General features: G+C 54.1%; 9 protein-coding genes across 9 annotated transcripts; 4 read left to right on the plus strand and 5 right to left on the minus strand.

The window, feature by feature from the left end:
• Positions 1-577: 577 nt before the first annotated feature.
• On the minus strand, positions 578-2,591 carry PHACADRAFT_147502 (glycoside hydrolase family 71 protein). Its single transcript, XM_007397818.1, has 6 exons — positions 2,090-2,591; positions 1,629-2,041; positions 1,464-1,580; positions 1,198-1,411; positions 953-1,110; positions 578-888 (listed from the first exon to the last, which is right to left on the minus strand). Exons 2-6 carry the CDS (start codon positions 1,896-1,898, stop codon positions 634-636), a joined length of 1,014 nt encoding a protein of 337 aa, XP_007397880.1. The 5' UTR covers positions 1,899-2,041; positions 2,090-2,591; the 3' UTR covers positions 578-633.
• Positions 2,592-3,973: 1,382 nt separating this feature from the next.
• On the plus strand, positions 3,974-4,822 carry PHACADRAFT_259361 (uncharacterized protein). Its single transcript, XM_007397819.1, has one exon. It carries the CDS (start codon positions 4,045-4,047, stop codon positions 4,711-4,713), a length of 669 nt encoding a protein of 222 aa, XP_007397881.1. The 5' UTR covers positions 3,974-4,044; the 3' UTR covers positions 4,714-4,822.
• Positions 4,823-5,009: 187 nt separating this feature from the next.
• Positions 5,010-6,284, plus strand: PHACADRAFT_259362 (uncharacterized protein; the record flags this gene model as incomplete). The annotated part of the gene is made up of 5 exons (XM_007397820.1): positions 5,010-5,166; positions 5,221-5,406; positions 5,467-5,552; positions 5,604-5,811; positions 5,863-6,284. 5 exons carry the CDS (start codon positions 5,013-5,015, stop codon positions 6,141-6,143), a joined length of 915 nt encoding a protein of 304 aa, XP_007397882.1. The 3' UTR covers positions 6,144-6,284.
• Positions 6,285-7,098: 814 nt separating this feature from the next.
• On the minus strand, positions 7,099-9,118 carry PHACADRAFT_98393 (uncharacterized protein; the record flags this gene model as incomplete). The annotated part of the gene is made up of 7 exons (XM_007397821.1): positions 7,099-7,212; positions 7,324-7,455; positions 7,514-7,777; positions 7,831-8,229; positions 8,285-8,435; positions 8,492-8,596; positions 8,652-9,118. The coding sequence occupies 7 exons, from the start codon at positions 9,116-9,118 to the stop codon at positions 7,099-7,101; spliced, it is 1,632 nt and encodes a 543-aa protein (XP_007397883.1).
• A 259-nt stretch (positions 9,119-9,377) lies between these two features.
• On the plus strand, positions 9,378-10,784 carry PHACADRAFT_124649 (uncharacterized protein). The gene is made up of 5 exons (XM_007397822.1): positions 9,378-9,476; positions 9,528-9,750; positions 9,803-9,870; positions 9,919-9,990; positions 10,047-10,784. The coding sequence occupies exons 1-5, from the start codon at positions 9,396-9,398 to the stop codon at positions 10,104-10,106; spliced, it is 504 nt and encodes a 167-aa protein (XP_007397884.1). The 5' UTR covers positions 9,378-9,395; the 3' UTR covers positions 10,107-10,784.
• A 1,638-nt stretch (positions 10,785-12,422) lies between these two features.
• Positions 12,423-13,531, minus strand: PHACADRAFT_259365 (uncharacterized protein). Its single transcript, XM_007397823.1, has 2 exons — positions 12,916-13,531; positions 12,423-12,860 (listed from the first exon to the last, which is right to left on the minus strand). Exons 1-2 carry the CDS (start codon positions 13,515-13,517, stop codon positions 12,521-12,523), a joined length of 942 nt encoding a protein of 313 aa, XP_007397885.1. The 5' UTR covers positions 13,518-13,531; the 3' UTR covers positions 12,423-12,520.
• A 169-nt stretch (positions 13,532-13,700) lies between these two features.
• Positions 13,701-14,600, minus strand: PHACADRAFT_259367 (uncharacterized protein). Its single transcript, XM_007397824.1, has 3 exons — positions 14,504-14,600; positions 14,282-14,454; positions 13,701-14,225 (listed from the first exon to the last, which is right to left on the minus strand). Exons 1-3 carry the CDS (start codon positions 14,562-14,564, stop codon positions 14,004-14,006), a joined length of 456 nt encoding a protein of 151 aa, XP_007397886.1. The 5' UTR covers positions 14,565-14,600; the 3' UTR covers positions 13,701-14,003.
• Positions 14,601-15,036: 436 nt separating this feature from the next.
• On the minus strand, positions 15,037-15,809 carry PHACADRAFT_259369 (uncharacterized protein). Its single transcript, XM_007397825.1, has 3 exons — positions 15,613-15,809; positions 15,355-15,551; positions 15,037-15,306 (listed from the first exon to the last, which is right to left on the minus strand). The coding sequence occupies exons 1-3, from the start codon at positions 15,701-15,703 to the stop codon at positions 15,094-15,096; spliced, it is 501 nt and encodes a 166-aa protein (XP_007397887.1). The 5' UTR covers positions 15,704-15,809; the 3' UTR covers positions 15,037-15,093.
• Positions 15,810-16,149: 340 nt separating this feature from the next.
• PHACADRAFT_175580 (uncharacterized protein) lies at positions 16,150-18,459 on the plus strand (the record flags this gene model as incomplete). Its single annotated transcript, XM_007397826.1, has 6 exons — positions 16,150-16,492; positions 16,548-16,867; positions 16,919-17,376; positions 17,428-17,613; positions 17,667-17,805; positions 17,857-18,459. The coding sequence occupies exons 1-6, from the start codon at positions 16,210-16,212 to the stop codon at positions 18,457-18,459; spliced, it is 1,989 nt and encodes a 662-aa protein (XP_007397888.1). The 5' UTR covers positions 16,150-16,209.
• Between the last annotated feature and the right edge of the window lie 88 nt (positions 18,460-18,547).

Here is an 18,547-nt window from a genome sequence, read left to right on the forward strand (position 1 = left end):
TTGTTGGCCTGGACCCGGAGGGGGGGGGGGGGCAAAGAGCATACAGTTTGCCCAGGATGTCTGGACATAGCCGCGGATTTTACCTACAACGCGTGTGCAGGTCGGCTGCACGGTTTCGGAGGTGCTGTCTCCCGCAGAATCAAGGAACCATGCTTCGAGGCGACTGTGTTTCCGCTAAGAGCATTGCCTACATTGCGGTCACGTTAGTGCAACGATGCTGTACCAAGGCGAATTCATTTACCTGTCGATTCTTGATTTTCCTTTTGAATTCATAGTGCTACCCGCGACAAAGGGTAATGGACACCGCCTGTTGGTTCGATGGCGTTCAAGTCAATCTGTCCGGTGCCACGTCCGAGCCAAACACGACTGCAGGTAGATCACAGTAGAAAAGCATGACGAACTCTGTTGGTAGAAGCTTGCCCAGAAACAGTGACGGACATTGTCGTTGGCGTGTTTGGCTCTGCGTGCGTCGTCAGAAGGATAGACTCGGAGAGAACCGACCTCTAGAAACAGGCGCAGGACTGCTCGTTCCCCTAACGTCAGGGAGGGAGAATGCCAGAATCTGGGACAGTTGTGTAGGGAATGATGTCATCTCTATATCTATGCTCAAGGACAGCTGTGTAGCACACGTGTCTACGGCGAAGCTGCCACAAAGGCATTGAAGTTGTATGTCACGGGCGTGGTCTTGAAGTTCATGCCGGGCGGAACAAACGCTGTAATGTTCGTGCCGCGCACGATGGCACTGGAGACCGTGCAATTCGTGACAAGCGGTAGCTTGAGCTTAGTTGTCCCCGCCGATACGCTCGCCACCACCGTGGAGGGCCCGCATGCGAGCGTGACGTTGGCCGGTGCGGTCAGCTGGACAACCGCCCAGAGGTAGTCTTGGGTCTATGGGGTCAAACACAGGGAATGGGCAGTGAGAAACGGTACATGGAAAGTTTGAGGAGATAACGCACCCACTGCCAGTTCGTGGCTTGCCAACAGCGTCATTCGTTGCATTTGCCGCGGCGGGGAACAGCCGCGCCCAGAGGAAGGTGCGGTCTCGGGTGATGGGTGGGTAAGATCCCGTCTTGAAGGCGGTGATGTAGTACGCGATGAGGTCAAGCCAGCCTACGAACGCACGGAGTCGCCAGTCAGCACAGAATGACCGGATTTTGGGGAACGGATAAAGGAGGGCTAAACAGAAAAGACGCCTACCAGTATGCTCGAAGCCATTCACCCATGCCTGCGACATGGGCTGTACGCCCTCGATCGGGCCAACGTAGTGCGACTCGCCGTAGTCGTTCCAGGTGTTGACTTCGACGAAGTTGACGACGCTTCTGTTCGTAACGAGCTCCTCCCAGCGTTGCGCGAGCAACCAGTCGTCGCCACGATAGATGAAGTTCTTGTTATAGGTGTTTGGGCCATAGTGCTACCACCGATGGGCATGAGTGGACGTGCAGCGAAGAGGGGAGAGGACGTACTGTAAAGAACCATGGCGAGGCGGCGGCCATGTACGAACGGTTCCCAAGGTTGGAGATGTATGACTGGTCCTGGTCGAACGTGATGTTGTAATCACCCATCGGCCAGCCCGAGTTCCACTGCTCGATGTGATTATCGTCATCAGCAGCGAGAAGAAGAACACGTACACCAAAAGCACCATCCAGCACTGAGTAGTTCTTGAATGTCGCGGGATCTACGAAAAAACTCGGCACGAAGTACGTGTTCAGCCCGTTCTTGACGGTGTTCGTCCAGCCCTGGTTCACGGAGCTTGTTCCGAACGTGCAGTCCTGGCCAGCGAACGTCGATACGAACACCTTGCCGTTGTAGAGCAGCTGGTTTGTGTGTGCGGTGTAGTTCTGGATGTACTGTCGGATGATTGGCACGTTCGTCGTCGCGGCGCATGGGAATGACGTCATGTCGAAGGAGAAGAAGAGCTTGAAGGTCGTGTTCAAGCTACGGGCGGCGGCATACGCGTTGCTGACCTGCCCCGGCTCCCAGCTGTCATTGCCGATATTCAGAGCGAAGGCGTCGATGCCCTTTGAGGACGCCAAGGAGATATCTAAAGAGGTATTCGTCAATCAGCCTGGAGAAGATAGAGAAAACATACCGTTTGCCCAGGATAACTGAGTATAATTGTAGGTGTTACCTACGATGTGGTGTGCGAAGACCAGCTTCGTGGAGGATGGCTGCGCGGTTGCTAAAGTTGAGGTCGATGCCGGACCTGTTGGGGCAGTAACAGTCGCCGCTGTCGTAGTGGGGACTCGGCTTGCCGAAGAGGACTGGGCGGACGTGCTTCTCAAGGATGCACTGCTCGTAGGGGATGCCGGCTGTATTTGTGACGACGATGCACGGAGTGAAGACCTGGAAGAAGACGATGATGATGATGATGATGATGATGATGTCCTCCTGATATCGTCTACGGGAGACGTAGGCTGTGGCGCGACAGAAGAAAACGCTGATATCGTAGACGTCGTACACGTTATCGTCCGAGTCCCCGCGTCGGAGAACTGGCCAGCGAAGCTAATGCTGACGGAGGTTGATGGCAGTGTTGAGCCGGATGAAGTATTAGGAGGCACTTCAGAAGCACTCGAAAACACGTCTGCTGCTAGTGGCTGCAGGACCACGCCTTGCGCGTCGATGAGAAGCTCTTGCACGTCCTGCCATGGCACCACGGCCGCCTGGGCCGCCAACAGCAGCTGAAGCACCGCGAAACAAGCGACAGCGTCAAGCTGCATCATAACTAGAAAGTCTGGGGACGATAGGATGAGAGCGGGCGAGAAAGGCTGGAAAAGGAGGACTGCCAACCAAAATGTGTCGAGTCTTGGATGTCAGCCTCATTGGAGGTGCTGACCACTGTTAGGAGACTAGCGGAAGCAGTGTCTCTCTGGCCCTACATGGAAACAACTTTAGAATGGTGAATCCAGGGCCGCGCTCCAAAGAAGAAACATGGCAAGCATATGGTCGAAGGTGCTGACCGTCCGTTTTGGAAAAGGTGCAGCACTCACCGAGCGTCATGGGCTTCGTCTGAACAAGTTTAAAGCAGCCTGTTGCTTGCCCTAGGGCAGCTTGTTCGAACTGAAGTTCTAAGCCCATGCTGCGTGTATGGGTGGTGTTGTGCAACTTGCACAGCGCGTCGCGGCCCGCGTCGAGGTCCGTTTCCGAGCGACTCGGGGCGCTTATATTACATGCGCCCTTTTCGCTTCCTCTGGATTCTCTCACCACTCCCGAATTCTGTGCCTGCTTGAGGGTGCGCTCGACCGTACTCGAGCTACGGATGCTGCGCTGCAGCCTTATCTCTAGAATTCTGCAGTCTTTTTCCAAGCCTACCTTCGTGTGCCGCCACTGGGGGCCAGATCCTTACACCCGTCGGGCGGTCTAGTACTATCCGCTGGAGATCGCTTGCATTTTGGCGCCCGCTCGATTTATTACCGCAAGATGCGCATACTGACATGAACCGACACTAATTCTTCCCCGCTACAGGTCCATGGACTTGTAGTTGTGCTCAGAACCGAACATGAATAAATTAAGAGAATGGTGCTATCGCTGGGCATCGGGGTCGCTGACTGTTCCGTCATGTTCGGAATGCCTTTCAGAGGTGATCTGCGCGCTGTAGTACCTTGGACCAAAGTCTGAGTCGCGACATCGTTAGGCATCGTTTCGAGTTCTCGAGCAGGTCCATGCCGCGGGTCAGCCAGCCTTGGGAGCGAGCTGCGACAGCGCTGTGACATGTTTCGGCTCATGTAGGGACCTGCCGCTACACTCCCGGCTGCCTGACTATTCGACGGGTAAAGCTCTTGGAGGCTGTCCGAGGCGATCCAGAAACGGTTCTGAAGTGCATTCCGGCTGGCATATGGCTAACCGGGAGGGCTCCTGGGTATTTATCTTCGCAGGCATGTTGCTGTTCACCCACTCAGCGGTCATCTGGTCTTTCCCTGTGAGTGGATGGTGCCCTCATCGCATGTGTGCCCTCCCTTCTTCTTTGTAACTCACAGCCCCCTCGTAGATTCTTTTCTTTCACCTAATACTCGCGACTACGCATATCGGTGCTGAGCACTGGAACTCATGTTGCCGTACAGGAAACGGTCGTCCGTCTGGAGCGTAGGGAGCACCGGCTCGAGCTCCTCGATCTCGACGTCAACCGTTGCTTCGTCACCCATCACCACACCAGGTCTGCTGCCTATCACGTGCTCCGACGTCCCCGAGGATGCAGACGGCGAGGATGAGCAGCCACCGATGATCTCTATCAGCGACGAGCAAGTTGAAGAGCATCCGTTCGACCCGAGTATCCCAGACGAGATGTATTGCCGGATGATGCTGCGGGCTGCGTCCTCCGAACAGAGCCCTCCTGTCTCGTCGACGTCAGGAGGTTTTCATGAGCGCGTCAGCCGCCTCTTTGCGGCACACATACCTCGCCGCGCTGTCTCGCCGCCAAACGCTACCGCCGGCTCGCCGTCGGAGTCGTCAAGACCCTCTGGATCGTGGCTGTCAAGGCTGCGACCACGGAGGGAGTCGCACGACTCGGAAGAAGCTGTGCCTGTCAGCGCACAGGCGAGTGCCGAATGCAGGGCACGGGCCCAGGAGCTGGCCACGGTTATCTCGTGTACGAAACGCCCATCGGGGAGTCTCTGCCTTGTTTCGCTCGACCAGGCACAGAGGCGGGAAGACATCGTTCACCGACCGGAAGGCTTTGAGCTGGCTGAGCGCAAGGACAGCCTGGTTTCGCAATGGTGACTTCGATTCTCTTTTATTTGGATTCAGGATGTAAGGCTAGGCTATCATAAACCCCACGATGAGGATACTATACGCTGCGCGATGCGAATATAATGATTCGGATTTCGGCTCAAGCACATGCACGACTCGAGTCAACTTATGGCAGCAGCATTTAGCGAGGTGGTTCGCCATCACCGCTCACGCTGCGCCACGAAGGGCGCTGAATGCATCGGCCGAAGAGCTCGAGTCAATGTCAAGCTCGAGATATACATATATACACGAGCGGGGAAGCAGTCCGCACATCCGCACTTTGACACGTCATGGCGACCTACGCAAAGACGACCTATAACGCGGCCAGGTATGCAGCGATACGGCCCACATATCCTAAACAGCTCTTCGACTTCGTGTTTCATTACCACGGACTTGGTCCCAAGGCGCGTTGGGGGACCGCGGTGGACATCGGTTGCGGTACCGGTACGTCGCCATTTGTTTCGCTATTATGCTGTCCCAGTGCTGACTGGGAGGCAGGCCACGCTACCGTCGAACTGAGGCCATTCCAAAATGTCATCGGTGTCGATCCCAGCAGCACCATGATAGAGCAGGCCCAGAAGCATATCGGCACGACGGCGTATGCAGGGGAACTTGAATTCAAACAGTCGGCGGCTGAAGAACTATCATTCTTGGAGGATGGCAGTGTAGACTTGGTCACGTCAGGTTCGTGGAATAGCACTTGCTGTGGCCAGCTCCAATCTCATCAGCTGCTCCGGCTCTCAGCCCAGTCCGCTCATTGGCTCGATTGGAAGAAAGTCTGGCCAGAAGTGGCTAGGGTGCTGAGGCAACATGGAACACTTGCCGCCTGGGTGCGTGTGTCTCGTCGACACCTGCTTGTCTCTTCACTCATTCTGACGCAGGGATACTCTGAGTTCCGCCTCCCTCGCTACCCTTCTGCGACGTACCTTATACACGAGTATTCTCGGGGTACCGATCCCGAGAAGTCTCTGGGCCCCCACTGGGAACAGCCAGGACGCAGCATACTCGACGATCATCTGGTGGGCGTGCCGGATCCTGGGTCCGTCGTCCCGGACAAGTTCCAAGACTTCGAACGGATTTACTTCACTGGTGCGTTAGTCTCACAGCTCTAACCATCACAGTACCTCACGCGAAGTCTAGGCAACTACCACCCTCACTTCCCTTCTCCACGACCAATTATTCTGCCGAAGAAGATGACGTGGGACGACCTGCTGTCCTACCTGCATACGTTCAGCTCCTTCCACACGCACCAGACTAGGTACCCTGCTGACAAGGAGAACCCACATGGTGACATCGCCAGGCGATTCCGTGACAAGTTGAAGGAGCACGCGGCAGAGCAGGATAGCAGTGCACTGCCGAAGGATACCGATGAAGTCGACGTTGAGTGGCCTGTGGCACTTCTTCTTGCTCGTCGTAAGTAGCATACTGCTAGCGTATTACTTTATTTGCACTCGACCTCTCACCTCGTAAAGGTGTCAATGAGTCGCAATAGCAAGTAGTAGTGTCACCTCGACCTGGGAGGGGTTGATTCAATAAGAACAGTAGTATTAGGCTGGCCAGCCATTCTATAATCTGGATTGGGATGAAGAGAGTGAAAACGTAACTTCGCCGGTCTAAGAAACACTCCTTGTCTGGCCCCGACGATCGGCCCTATGAGAAAGACAGAAAATATATATCAACGGCTCACCTGCGAGCGCACCTTTTGGATATTCAGGAGATTCTCTTAGTCGTGGCGCGGCACCTGCGTACGCAGCTCTCGCCATGCGTGTCTCGCGAGCGCGTACATTGAATGGCAGTTAACGGGCATGTCCCCACAGCTGGGAAGTACTCATAAACGTCTCCAAGAGACTCTGCGACTGCATAAAACTCAAAGGTCAGTGTAAAAATCAGCTTGTCTGCTCTAAAGAGTCTGTCATCAGATTAGCGGAAGATGACATTGGGTTCTTTCGACTCGAAGTCGCGAAATTGGAGGCATATCCAATCACCGTCGGGAAGGCTACCTATCGTGCCAAGAAGCGCAAGCCAGACAAAGCTGAAGAGAGCGTGACAGGAAAAAGATAGATTCAGATATATGAGGCGGTGTTTGTCGTTACAAGTGCCGCGTCAGCTCTGTGTGCCAGTCGTGTAGCGCCGCGCGCCCTGGACAGGAGTGCAAGTTGATGCAAATGCTTTCAAGATACCAATGGGCCAAAAACAACTAACCAGATCGCTAACAGTGCGTACCGTTGCTCGGCGTAGTTATGTTGCCCGCCTAAACCGGTCGAGCGCGGACGGTTTTCGCTCGTCCACCTGTTTTTTGGCAATCGCGATGGCCTTCTTCCGCTCTTCCCTCTGCTTCTCTAATTTTGCGCGAACAGCAACCTACAGAACTCTCCGTTAACCACTGACTAACACACACGAACCAGCAAGACCTACAGCTTTCGGATCGATGACATTCTTCCTCTGCTTGCGCAAGTACCGCTTGAGGCTCTTATTCTTTCCACGCATTTTCTTCTTCTCTTTCTCCGCCTTGGAGGGCCGGCTTGAGGCAGCCTCGTCATCGCCATCATCCGCGTTTTCATTCTCAGCGTCGCCCTCTGTCTCATCTGCTTTGCCAGAAACACGCAAACGTTCGAGACGTGGCAGTTGGGCGTAGGGCACCTCGATCTTGTCGTTGACGGCGGTTGTGAGTTTGGGTTCGGGCGCAAGTGAGCTGATAAATTCAGGGTCGAGGGTGATAGCGTCTGGTTGTATCTGCGATGCTCATGTTGCCTTCCCGCGCATTTACGACCATAGTTCGACTTGTACGCACCTTGTCGAGCAAGTTCTTCACCTCCCTTTCTCTTCTGGCCCTCTTATTCTCGAAGGGATCGGCCTCCGAACTGTCGAAATTGGGCTCACCTGAACCGGGAACTAGGATACTGGAGAGACCGGCAGAGTGTCCGATGGTGAGAATATCTTGGAAAGGGCAGAAGCGGACAGAGATAAGCGGACGATGGGGAATAGGATGTGTGAGGTATAAAGGGGGTTGCACTGAACCAGTAAAAGGAGAATGTATCGCCGGCTTCGCGTATGTCTGGAGACGGGTCTGAGCAGAAGTATATTGGAGCCTCGCGAGCTTAAACTTACATTTACGCTGCCACCGGTGGCGACCGCCAGCACGCCCTTCTGACTCCATTCAAGCTCAGCACCACCTCCTCGCGTTTTCCACTCTCTGACCGCGCCTTTCCAGTTTCGACAATCCCACACTTTCACGGTACCGTCCCGGCCAGACGTTGCCATGTATCTGCCTCCAGAGCTCGGATCCACCCCAAGCCCAGCAACTGGGCCGAGGTGGGCCAGTAGACGGACCGCAGGATGCGGCAAGTTCGGTGTCCAGAGCGTAACAGTACCATTCTGGTGACCGAGGTGAATGACGGCGTTATGCCGATTTTGGCACATAGTATTACAGGCACCCAGCTTTGTCCGATGTTCAGCGACCACCTTGCCGGTGGAGGTGTCCTGGTATTTGAGCCAACCAGCGTTTCCCTGAAAACGCACACACGTTAGCGTCTAGGCTATATCAGCACAGAGCGGTACGTACCACACTAGCGAGCAGCCAATGATAAGGCAAAAATTCGAGACGCGTCGGCTCAATGTGCGACTTGAGCCTATGGAGTTCCACACCATCGCGGTCATAGATGAAGACATATTTCTTCTGTGCGACAGCATAATGTGAATGGTCATGGAGAAACCTAAGCATATAAGAGGGATAAGCGAAAGGTATCAGGGCCATGAAATGTCCACGTACGTTATATCCCGACATGTCTCGCCAAGCTGAAGCTCAGAATGCATAGTTGCAGTCTGCCAGTCGAACGTCGCCACATGACCCTTCTTTCCGACAATAGCCATATGTCTGCACATCGGAGGCGTTGGGTGGGCAACACAAGATTATAAGACAAATTTCGCACCTTCCGTTTCTTGTGTACCGTGATAGGTACGGACCACCGTCCAACACCCACTCTTTTCTTCCCTTTGCCGCCTCCTGCCCCGCCGCTTGGACAACCTCGCTTTGACCGACCCTCCATGTCTTCTCCAGTTCTCCCTCCGCTTCGATCATCCCAGCCTCTTCTGTCAACAGCAGCTCAGCATCCTTCAGTAGCGCCTTTTGCCTTGCAGCAAGAGTGGACTGTCGTGTGAGCTGAGTACGAAGTTTCTTGTTTGCAATATGATTGTACTTCTTGACACCTTCTGGCGGAGGGGAAGTGAGACGGAGAGATGGGGGAAGGGCAGTATGTCGCGCAACAGAGTTTAAGGTCTTGTCATGACTATTCTCTGCCTGCTTTGAACCGCTTGGCTTGTGGTGGCCATCCTTGTCGATCTTCCGTCTCTTCGGCGCTGGTCGTATGGCATCCGCTTTAGCGAGGAGAGAGTCCATTGCGACAAGGCGCTGTAAATGCCTCGCTTTAGTATAAGCAATGTTTGGTAGTAAGACGCATGCTCATACCCCGCAACGAAATGACTGAGAAAGACTGTGGTCAACGGGTGAAGAAATAATAGACGCCAAATATTGATCGCAGATCGGTGATTCCATCAATCCGTGCCGAGGCGGCGGGATGGTCCCGCTTTCGTATGCTTGGCCTTGACCGCCACGTTTTGCTTCTCGCCACTCATCATGTAGGTCTTGCACCCAGAAGGCATCGACAACTTAATTCATGTTTAGGCCTCCGAAAGGGTCTGGAAAGAAGAAGTTAGCGGCGGCAGCAGAGTCTGATCCGTCCAGTCCTCCAGTACCCGTAAGCAGCTCAACTTGAGGTCCCTTGGGCAAGAACTTACCATATGCCCAGACGCTAGCGGAACAGCTGTCGTACATACACTACCCAAGACCTTTCAAGAACCCAAATTACGCGAAGAATGTCAACCGTCGAACAAAGAACCTTAAGGCTGTCCTGACGCAGGAGCGCGAACGCGAACGCGTCGAGCGGGAACGGAAACGACAAGAGCGCGAAGAGAAGATGGACATAGACGGCACAGCTGCCGGGGAAGAGCTGGAAGAAGAACTTCCTACGTGTGAGTAATATCTTTCTGCCGAGGAACAATGATTGATTCCTCGTGCTTCAAGATTCGTCAATTGAAGCGCCACCGTCTGTCTTACCGCAACGGAAGTACTGTGACATTACTGGGCTGGAGGTACGCTTTTCTGGGGAATATTTATGGTGGTTATTTAAGTACTCTCAGGGACCATACACCGACCCCGCTACCGGGTTGCGGTATCACGACAAGAGCATATATGAGATGATCAAGGGCCTGGTGCGTATTGTTATCGGAGGGCTGCAAATGCGTATATCAAGCTCATGCCCTAACAGAATGCAAGTGCTGCAAAAGACTACCTATCCGCAAGGGGTGTCAACCCTATTGTCAAGTAGGAGCGAGATGGACAGTGATTACAACCTCGGCGGCGTTGAACAGACTTGGATGTATTCTCGCTGTATGTGTGACAAATGACTTGACCCACCGATTCTACGCCTGTGCAATCCTTCGGAGTGCAATTCTTTTGGGCATTTTTAGAGTTTGACCCTGCTAATTTTAATTAGACCCGTCGCTGAGAAGGTGATTCTGTGAGCCTGATTAGAATGTAATATGGATTTAGGGGCTGATAAGAAGTCGCAAGCAAGACGCATCTACCATTGTATTCGCGCCCAATGACCTGCACCTCGCGACCCACAACAGGTCGCACTTCCCAACACTCAACGCTGTAACAACACATACGCTCCTCTCCTCAGTCTGCTATCCGTCAGCGGCATCCATATATCATGCGGAGGCTGGGTCGTAAGACCGTCTGCGCGTAGTCTCGATTGTCGCATTCGCCTGTTCGATCGTCCTTCAGTCTCGGATTGCTTACAGGTTGTGCAGACGAGCTCCGTTAAAGCTGCGCCACGAACCTAGGAACACGCAAGATATATCTATATCAATGCTATGCGATTTCATTGGACAAGGGACCGACAGATGTGGAGCTGAAGACTGTTTCTCCATGGATGAGGTGAACCATGGTAATTATAAAGCATCCAAGGTCGGCGCGTCCTCAGCCTAGACTCAAAGGTCTGGAACTTCATTTACTCTGTAACCCTGTCTGATGATCTGTTTTGAGGTCCCATTGGAGAAAGCATACGCAAGGCAGTGCCAGGATCCGTTCGAGAAGTCGCGTGCGGGCTATCCTCCCTTCGGATGCCGTGGGCCGTTCAAAGACAGGTTCGAGACGATCCTCCGCTATTCTCACGATTCTATCGGTGTTGTGCGAGTCATATTGGACACCGTAATATGACGCGGGATACGGACGAGTTCGAGAGTGGTACAGTCTTCGGATCTCGTCTCGTGGTCCCCGAGGAGACCTGCAAGCGGTCGACACGACATCTTCCTTCTCGCCATTACTGCCATTGACGGCTGCAGACATTCCATGGCCTCGCCGTGACAAGAAGGCTTGCTGACCTCGTACACGGCAGGCCCTCATGTAGCAGTAGCCCTACGGGCCTTTATAAACAAGCGGAAAAAAAAAGACCTCGTACACAGTTGTACCGGCTCACTCTTCGGGACTGATAGTATGTTAACTCTGGTAGCTCTCTTCGGCCTGTGCGCAGTGATTTCTACACGAATGGGCTCTTCGTTATGAGCTTCTCGCGTAAGCTTAGCCTATCTCTCCCCGACCAACTCCTAGAAATCTCGCCGCGTACCCTGGCGGCAGCGGTACCACGGCGTCTTGACATATCCCTTCCCTTTCTAGTTATGCCCCGCTTCCAGAAGACCCGCTCAACGATTCGGCGTTGCTGGGCAATATCGCCGAATGGTGGTCGAAGACGTGAAACGCGAGCGCTGCGTGAGTCGCCGAGCAGTAAATTTAAGCAGAGACACTTGACGAAGACAGGCAGGTGTTCTTCGGTGTATCACGCGCCAGGCGCAGAACGCTATGGGTGCGTCAGAGGCTAGGAAACGTCGTCAACGCAAAGTGAAGTGCGCAGTAATCGATATGCTTCGTCAGTACCCATCTTGAACAGAGTCGTTTAGGCTCATCAACTATTTTCAGGAGACGCCACCGGTGACCCGCTCGCTCGAATCTAGTATACAGCGCAGTGGGATTACGAAAATCAGTATTGTGCGGTTATCGAAGGCCTCCCCCAGCCACTGCAGCACTGTGTACCGTCCGAGACCCGTGGCGGAAAGAGTACGGCCTCTGCTCTCCTCAAGCGCATCAAGAAAGGCGAACTGCGTATTTTTATCCTTTCACCCGAAGCCTTCGCAAGTCGTCGAAGAGAAGCCATCGCCTCTGGGACTTACGAGCCCAAAGAGCGCAAGCCACGCCACGATGCAGGCTTTCCAAGACCTCACCTCCGCCAGATGGACCGGTTGTTTCCTCCGATGAACCCGAACACCACAGAGGAGGTTACAGAGGCGATGGAGAGTGGAACCTTTGTGTATCCTGAGCGCACTCAGCCGCATCGTATCTCGAACGTCGAAAGAAAGAAGCGCGAAGAAAGGTAGCGAGAAAGGCGCGTAAGGAACTGGGAGGGGAGAGACGCACTCCCGCAAGGTGTCAGGCGAGCTTATGGAGTGCGAAGCACTACGACTAATTTATTCACGTTCTTAATCCTGCTAATGAGGCCATCTCCTGTTGACTTACCCGGTCAGTAATCATCGCGTCGACGCTATAGCTTGTGAAAGATGAATATGATAAACTGGACGGTAATGAAGTTCGATAATGAGGTCTAGTAAGTGTACAACAATGGGACGTATACGGTAATAGTGCGCAATAAGTGAATAAGAAATAGTGAGGGGCAAGACAGCAATGTCAGACCTTGCTATGACTGCGAGTGTGCTCTTGGTGAGCACATGTTCCAACACTAGCCTGCAGGCAGAAGACGCAAACAAAGATAGTGGCGTCCGTGGACGACTTCGATTGCGGTTTTGGTGGAAGATTTTGGTGCGAGGCAGCAAGGTGTGCGGTGTCTGTAACCGTGTCCTTCGGTGGGACCGGTGGTGGCGCCTCGCTGATCGTGTTCCGCCGCCCACGAGCAGGTTTAGCGACGGCGACAAAGGACGAAGTGTTGTCGCTGAACACCCTTTTATGCGCTACACTAAGATGCGGCCCCTGCGGAGTGATTTGTGTTAGCGTTGTTGACTGTTGTGGCCTGGAACGGTCAAAGGGTTAGTGTGGCACAAATAGAGATACAACTTCAAACATACTGAGGCCCGACTGCATGCTCCTTCCATTCGCTCTTCAACGGCGAAGCCAGCCAGCATTGGTCGGCGACTTGTGTAAGACGGTCAGCCAGCGGCAGATCGTCTTCCAACGGGCCAATGTAGCTTGGCTGAACAAGACGCACTGTCCACCCTACAGCCGGAGCAGGGATGGCGGTAGCTTGTGATGACGTTATGTACCGTCCGTCAGTGGCTTCCCACACATCCTCATCGGGGGGGTAGAAGACGCGATGCGGCACCAGAGCTGCCTGCCTCATCGCAGCAGGTCTTGTCTTTCGTGCGTTGGTCGGAAGAGATTTCTGTAGGGCGCGCAGGGAGGGTAGCTCCAGCGACCTGGTCGCTTCTTCGCGGGAGGCCTCAGTTTTGACCAGCTCCTCGAGCTGCTTGCAGATGCCGATGCTCCAGTAGTCTGGGGAATCTTGCCACGCCCGTGGTCGCGGATGTAAAATAGGCATAGTACCGGGCTGTGCTAATTGTTGTGCGGCCCACTTCCAGTCTGCCTGGGCCACCATCTGTCGATGGCGAGGTTGACCCTCGGGCGCATGCGAGGTGTAGTACGACGGCAAGAGATTGGAGCTAGCAATCATGTAGGTGAACATCGTGGTTTGGGGTGAGCTTAGAGTGTTGTGGTGCGGGGAACGAGTTGTTACAGTCAGAGGACCGGCTAGGATTGAGGCCACACAGATATGGTCCTATATGTGTGCGCGGAGAATGCCGAGAAGGGCGCGACGCGTCGCGAGCACGTGCGGACGGAAGGGTGGGTGGGGACAAAGAAACGGTGAATGGGTGGATGAATTCATAGCAGTGCACATTAACGATTAAGCGGCAAAAGAAGCGTATTCGAGACCTCATGCCAGAAAATCGTTTAGACTCGCTTTGGCATGTATCGTTTAGGTGCCGCCAGAGTACGAGGAAACTTTTTTTTTCATTTCGGGGAGGTGTAGAGCAACTGGGGTTGGTTGCGCGGGGGTGACAGGTGTGAGATATTGATATCGAGAACTCAAGATGGGCCTGTTGTTTGTCCGGGGTATTGTATGCTGAGCCCAGGGTCGGTGACAAGGAACCAGGATGGCTCAACAGACCCGCCCGGGTTCATACCAGCCGATGTCCGTTCTATGCAATGCCGTCCAGCAGATACGCCACTGCAACTCCCGTGACCACCGCTCGAGCATCTTGCGGTGCTCCCGTGCGGTCCTCAGGCCGAACAGCAGCGGCAGCTTCCGCAAGGCCCCAGACGGCGCCTTTTTCTCCACTGCTTTCCCCAGGAGGGTCAGCTGCATGTTGCAAACTACGATCTGTGGCGACAAGATTCATGGGCAGGGCATCGGGACCTGGAAGAAAAGACGCGCACCACGGTCATCAACCTTCGCAGACTCTCCGTCGAGTTGATTTGGGACGCAAGGAACAAGAGCTTCTCATCCCTCTTGCTTTCGAGATCTTGCACCAGCTCTAGCAGGGCAACAAACTCCGCCTTCCACTCCCCAGCTGCATCACATTCCAGCTCGGATCGCTCCAGTGTCGCTACTGACATGCTTCGTCAGTTCAAAGCTGTCGCCGAAGACGCTGCATTCACCTTGGTCCGTCACAGACAGTAGCTGCCTTGTCATCGTCCTGCGGGCATCATTCACGGCCATCCGATAGCAGCTGATTTCAGACTGGCTGGGTGGGCCTGGGCGCCACTGGACGTTGCAAAAGTCGCTGGTGACGAGCGAGTCCTTGCCCTCTCTAAGGTCGAAGGGGAGCTCATGTGTCGGCCATGGGATCGACATGGGTGCCGATGGGAATGATTCGACTCCGGGGATGGGTAACGGCAGGGTGTATATAGAACGGCGAGGCCGAGTGGCCCGCGTCGCAGCAGCGAGGACAAAGAACTCCATAAACAAAGAACAACGTGTACCTTCCACTCAGAAGGACGCAACACGGCAGGCAACGGCCAAAATGGTTATCGTGGAAGATAAAAGACATTTCTCTGGCATTTTGTTTCGTGGGAGACGCTGTATGTAGGTGGTGACGCACACGAAATGGTGAAGTGGCAAAACTAGTGGAGGCGAAGAACAAAAGAGTTTGGAAGACTGCAGAGGCGGGCACAGATTCGTAACGGTGAGACGAAGACAAAGATACGGAGGCCGGTATAGTGCGGCGATGTTGCAGTTATACCGGAGATCAGGTGCTAGCTCGACGGCGCACAGCCGGAAAACGTGTCGCAAGTCCTTGAGGCATTGGACTTGGTGGTCGTCCTTGTCCGAAATCTTGTATCACCGCAGTGAGATACTGAACGATTTGCAGTGCTTCGTCGAAGTCGATCATATACCGTTCAACCGAATCGTCTTCCGCTGGCTCCTCCATGAGGTCCAGCTGGTGGTGCAAAAAACGAATCTACTCCAATGTGAGAGCAATTGAGGATTTCATGACGGGGTGACTTACCATCTTGACGATGTCTGCAAATGCAGGCCATTGCTCTTCAGGTTTGCTGCACCGCAGCAACCAGATGGTTAGAGTGTTGTGCGACCCGATTTCGAGGGCCATGCGAAACATCTCTTCAAAGGTGTGTACAAACAATGCACCATCTGGTACTGCGAAGCTCAAGTATCCACGGTTCTTCTTCAGCAGGTGTAGCTGTCCTGTAATTTGATGAGCAAAATGAATACCACAAATGGCGCAGCGAACGTGAATAGCACGTACTTCGCAATACCTCAACATCGGCAGCTGCCATAAGCTGCGCAATCTTCCGCGCAGAGACCTGTTCCCGGGACGTTGCGGATGTCGGGGACATGGGTATGCCACAAAAGAAAGTCTGGGCCGCGGGTACATGCAGCAGCATCGTCCTTTTAAAGATGTCGGAGCACAGCTTCTGTATGGGCCGTGGGCCTCTGCACTTCTACCTCCCGAAGAACTGTAGCAGTGACGTGCGAGGCCTGGAGGGCATGAGCGACATCCATTGTCCGTATCAGAGTCAAACGATAGGAGACGCCGGCATGTAGCATGGTATCACAGTGATTGCGGCTGTCTTGATGCTTTGTCTGTGTCGACGTATGGGCGGAAAGTGTTATCGAGATAAAGTGGACAGGCCTGAAGTGGACGCACAAAACTAACACTTGCATATGCGGGGCAGGCGCCGCGGGGCGCATCAAACGCGTCAGGCGCGTCAAAGCGATACGCGGAACCAATCAAGTTACGGCGCTAAATAATTTTGAAGTGAATTCCACCCTTACAGGTTCTCCCATTACGCTTCACTCACTTCGTGTCACAAGGTGTCAAGCAAAAAAGAGAGGACCCACAATGCCCTCTGCAGAAAAGCGCAAGCAAAAGCGCGCGGCGCTGCCCGAGCCGAAAGCCAAGAAGGCTCGTATCGACACCAGCAGCAAGCAGAAAAACGAGAAGGAGAAGGGCAAGAAGCGCAGTCGACCAGTGACGGCGCCCGTGCACGAAAAGAGTGAAGCTAGCGAGGAGGAATATGATGGTGAGGAAGTGCTGGAGGACGGGGGTGAGGAAGGGGGTGAGGATGAGGAAACGGGCGAGGGAGATGAGGAGGGTACACCGTCCAAGGTGAAAGATCCGAATGGTGGGTCTCACCAGGCTATATTTCTGACAGCGTATCTAACTAGCTTGTGATTCAGCGGCCCGTGAGTCCCACAAAGCGCAGAAGGCCCTGCTCACGCAGCGTAAAACATCGAAGCCGCACAGCGCGCTGCTCACAGAGGCGAAACGCGCCTGGTCGCTTGCACGGCAGAAGAACCTGTCTAAGGCTGAGCGCACGCAGCATATCAATGCGCTCATGGACGTTGTGCGCGGCAGGGTGAAAGACATCGTTTTCAAGCACGATGCGAGTCGCATTGTCCAGACGATCGTGAAGTACGGGAGCGCGAAGGAGCGGAATGAGATTGCGGAGGAGCTCAAGGGACGATACAAGGACTTGGCGCAAAATAAGTATTCAAAGGTGTGTTGCACACACGACGTTTAATAAAGTACGGTCTGACCACTAGTAAAGTTCCTGATCACGAAGCTCATCCGCCTCTGCCCGTCACATCGCACCTCAATCCTTCAAGAATTCCAGGGCAGCACCATGCGCCTGCTGCTCCACCGCGAAGCCTCGTCTGTATTAGCGGACGCCTTCGAGCTCTATGCCAATGCGTATGAGCGATCAATCCTTCTCAAAGATTTCTATGGCAAGGAGGCACAGCTCTTCACAGTGACTCTTGGCAGCGATGAGGAGCGCGAACGATCAAAAAAAGGGCTGAACGGTATCCTCGATGGCACGGACAAGGAGCGTCGTCGCCGTGTACTGAATGCTGTGAAGGAGAATCTCACGACAGTGTTTAACAACTCGGACAAAGGCGCGGTGTCGCATGCTACTGTACATCGTGTGCTGTGGGAGTATCTCTCTGCGATAAATGAGACTGAAAATGAGGCAGTGCGAGAAAAGGCGAGGAGAGACATGTTCGAAATGTGCGTACCTCCTTAGCTTGGGTTTGTGCACATATGCTAATCTAACTGCAGATGCCAGGACGTGCTTGCAGAGATGGTTCACACTAAGGACGGTAGCCGAGTCGTGCGCGAGTTCATTGCTCAGGGCACGGCCAAGGACAGGAAGCACATCGTCAAAGCGATCAAGCCGCACGTCGAGCGGATGTGCAAAGACGACGAGGCGCAGCTCGTACTCTTCACGGCTTTGGACGTTATTGAGTACGTCCCTGATATAATATGCTCGGAACGAAAGTTGACATTCCACTTGGCAGTGATACGAAGCTCACTGCGAAGTCGCTAGTAGCGGACATCGTCGTTTCAGCGCATTCATTATACCAATCACCACAGGGTCGCCGATCATTAATCTACCTTGTATCGCCACGAACAAGACGGCACTTTACTCCAGCTCAGGTACATTTTACAATATACAGCTCGGCCCAGAGGGACTGAAATCCTATGCAGATTACTCTTCTCGCAGAGACAGATCCCATTCGCGCACAAACAAGTAAAAAGGACGATGCTGTCCGCGCGGAAGAGGTCCGTAAATCGGCGAGTGAGCCATTGCTTGCCTGGATGGCAGAGAAGGGCGCCGAGGTTGTGCGAGATCCGGGGGGAAGCCTTGTCGTGGGCGAAATAATGCTGTATGCCGATGGCGACAAGTCACCCGCGTCCGAGACGCTCCTCCAGGCCTTGTCATCACCGTACCCCTCGCCTGACCCTGCAACCCCACATCTGATCTCGCTGCCATACTCATCACGACTGTACAAAACGCTTCTGCAGGGTGGACCCTTCAGCCACCAGACGAACACTGTCGCGCGATCACCGCTGTGGGATCCGCTAGCGTTCGCGCGTTCGTTCGTGCGGATCGTGGGCAAGGAGAACACGCTCGCGATGGCGAAGGACGACGGCACGTTTGTCGTTACAGTGCTGTGCGAACGCGCGAAGGAGGATGAGGCGCTGCGGAAGGACGTGAAGGGCTGGTTCAGCGGTGCAGTGAAGGAGCTCGAGAAGGGGGAGGGAGGGAGAGGGAGGGGCGTGCTCCTTGAGCAGATTGCTGCATTATAAGAGAGGCTGAATTTCCGTCTAGTTTCTAACTCGTTGTTTATATCTCTTGGGATACATGCTTTGCTGGGTATCACGCGCCCACGTGGGG

Source organism: Phanerochaete carnosa, assembly GCF_000300595.1.
Source record: "Phanerochaete carnosa HHB-10118-sp unplaced genomic scaffold PHACAscaffold_7, whole genome shotgun sequence".
In the NCBI taxonomy this organism is placed as follows: Eukaryota; Fungi; Basidiomycota; class Agaricomycetes; order Polyporales; family Phanerochaetaceae; genus Phanerochaete; species Phanerochaete carnosa.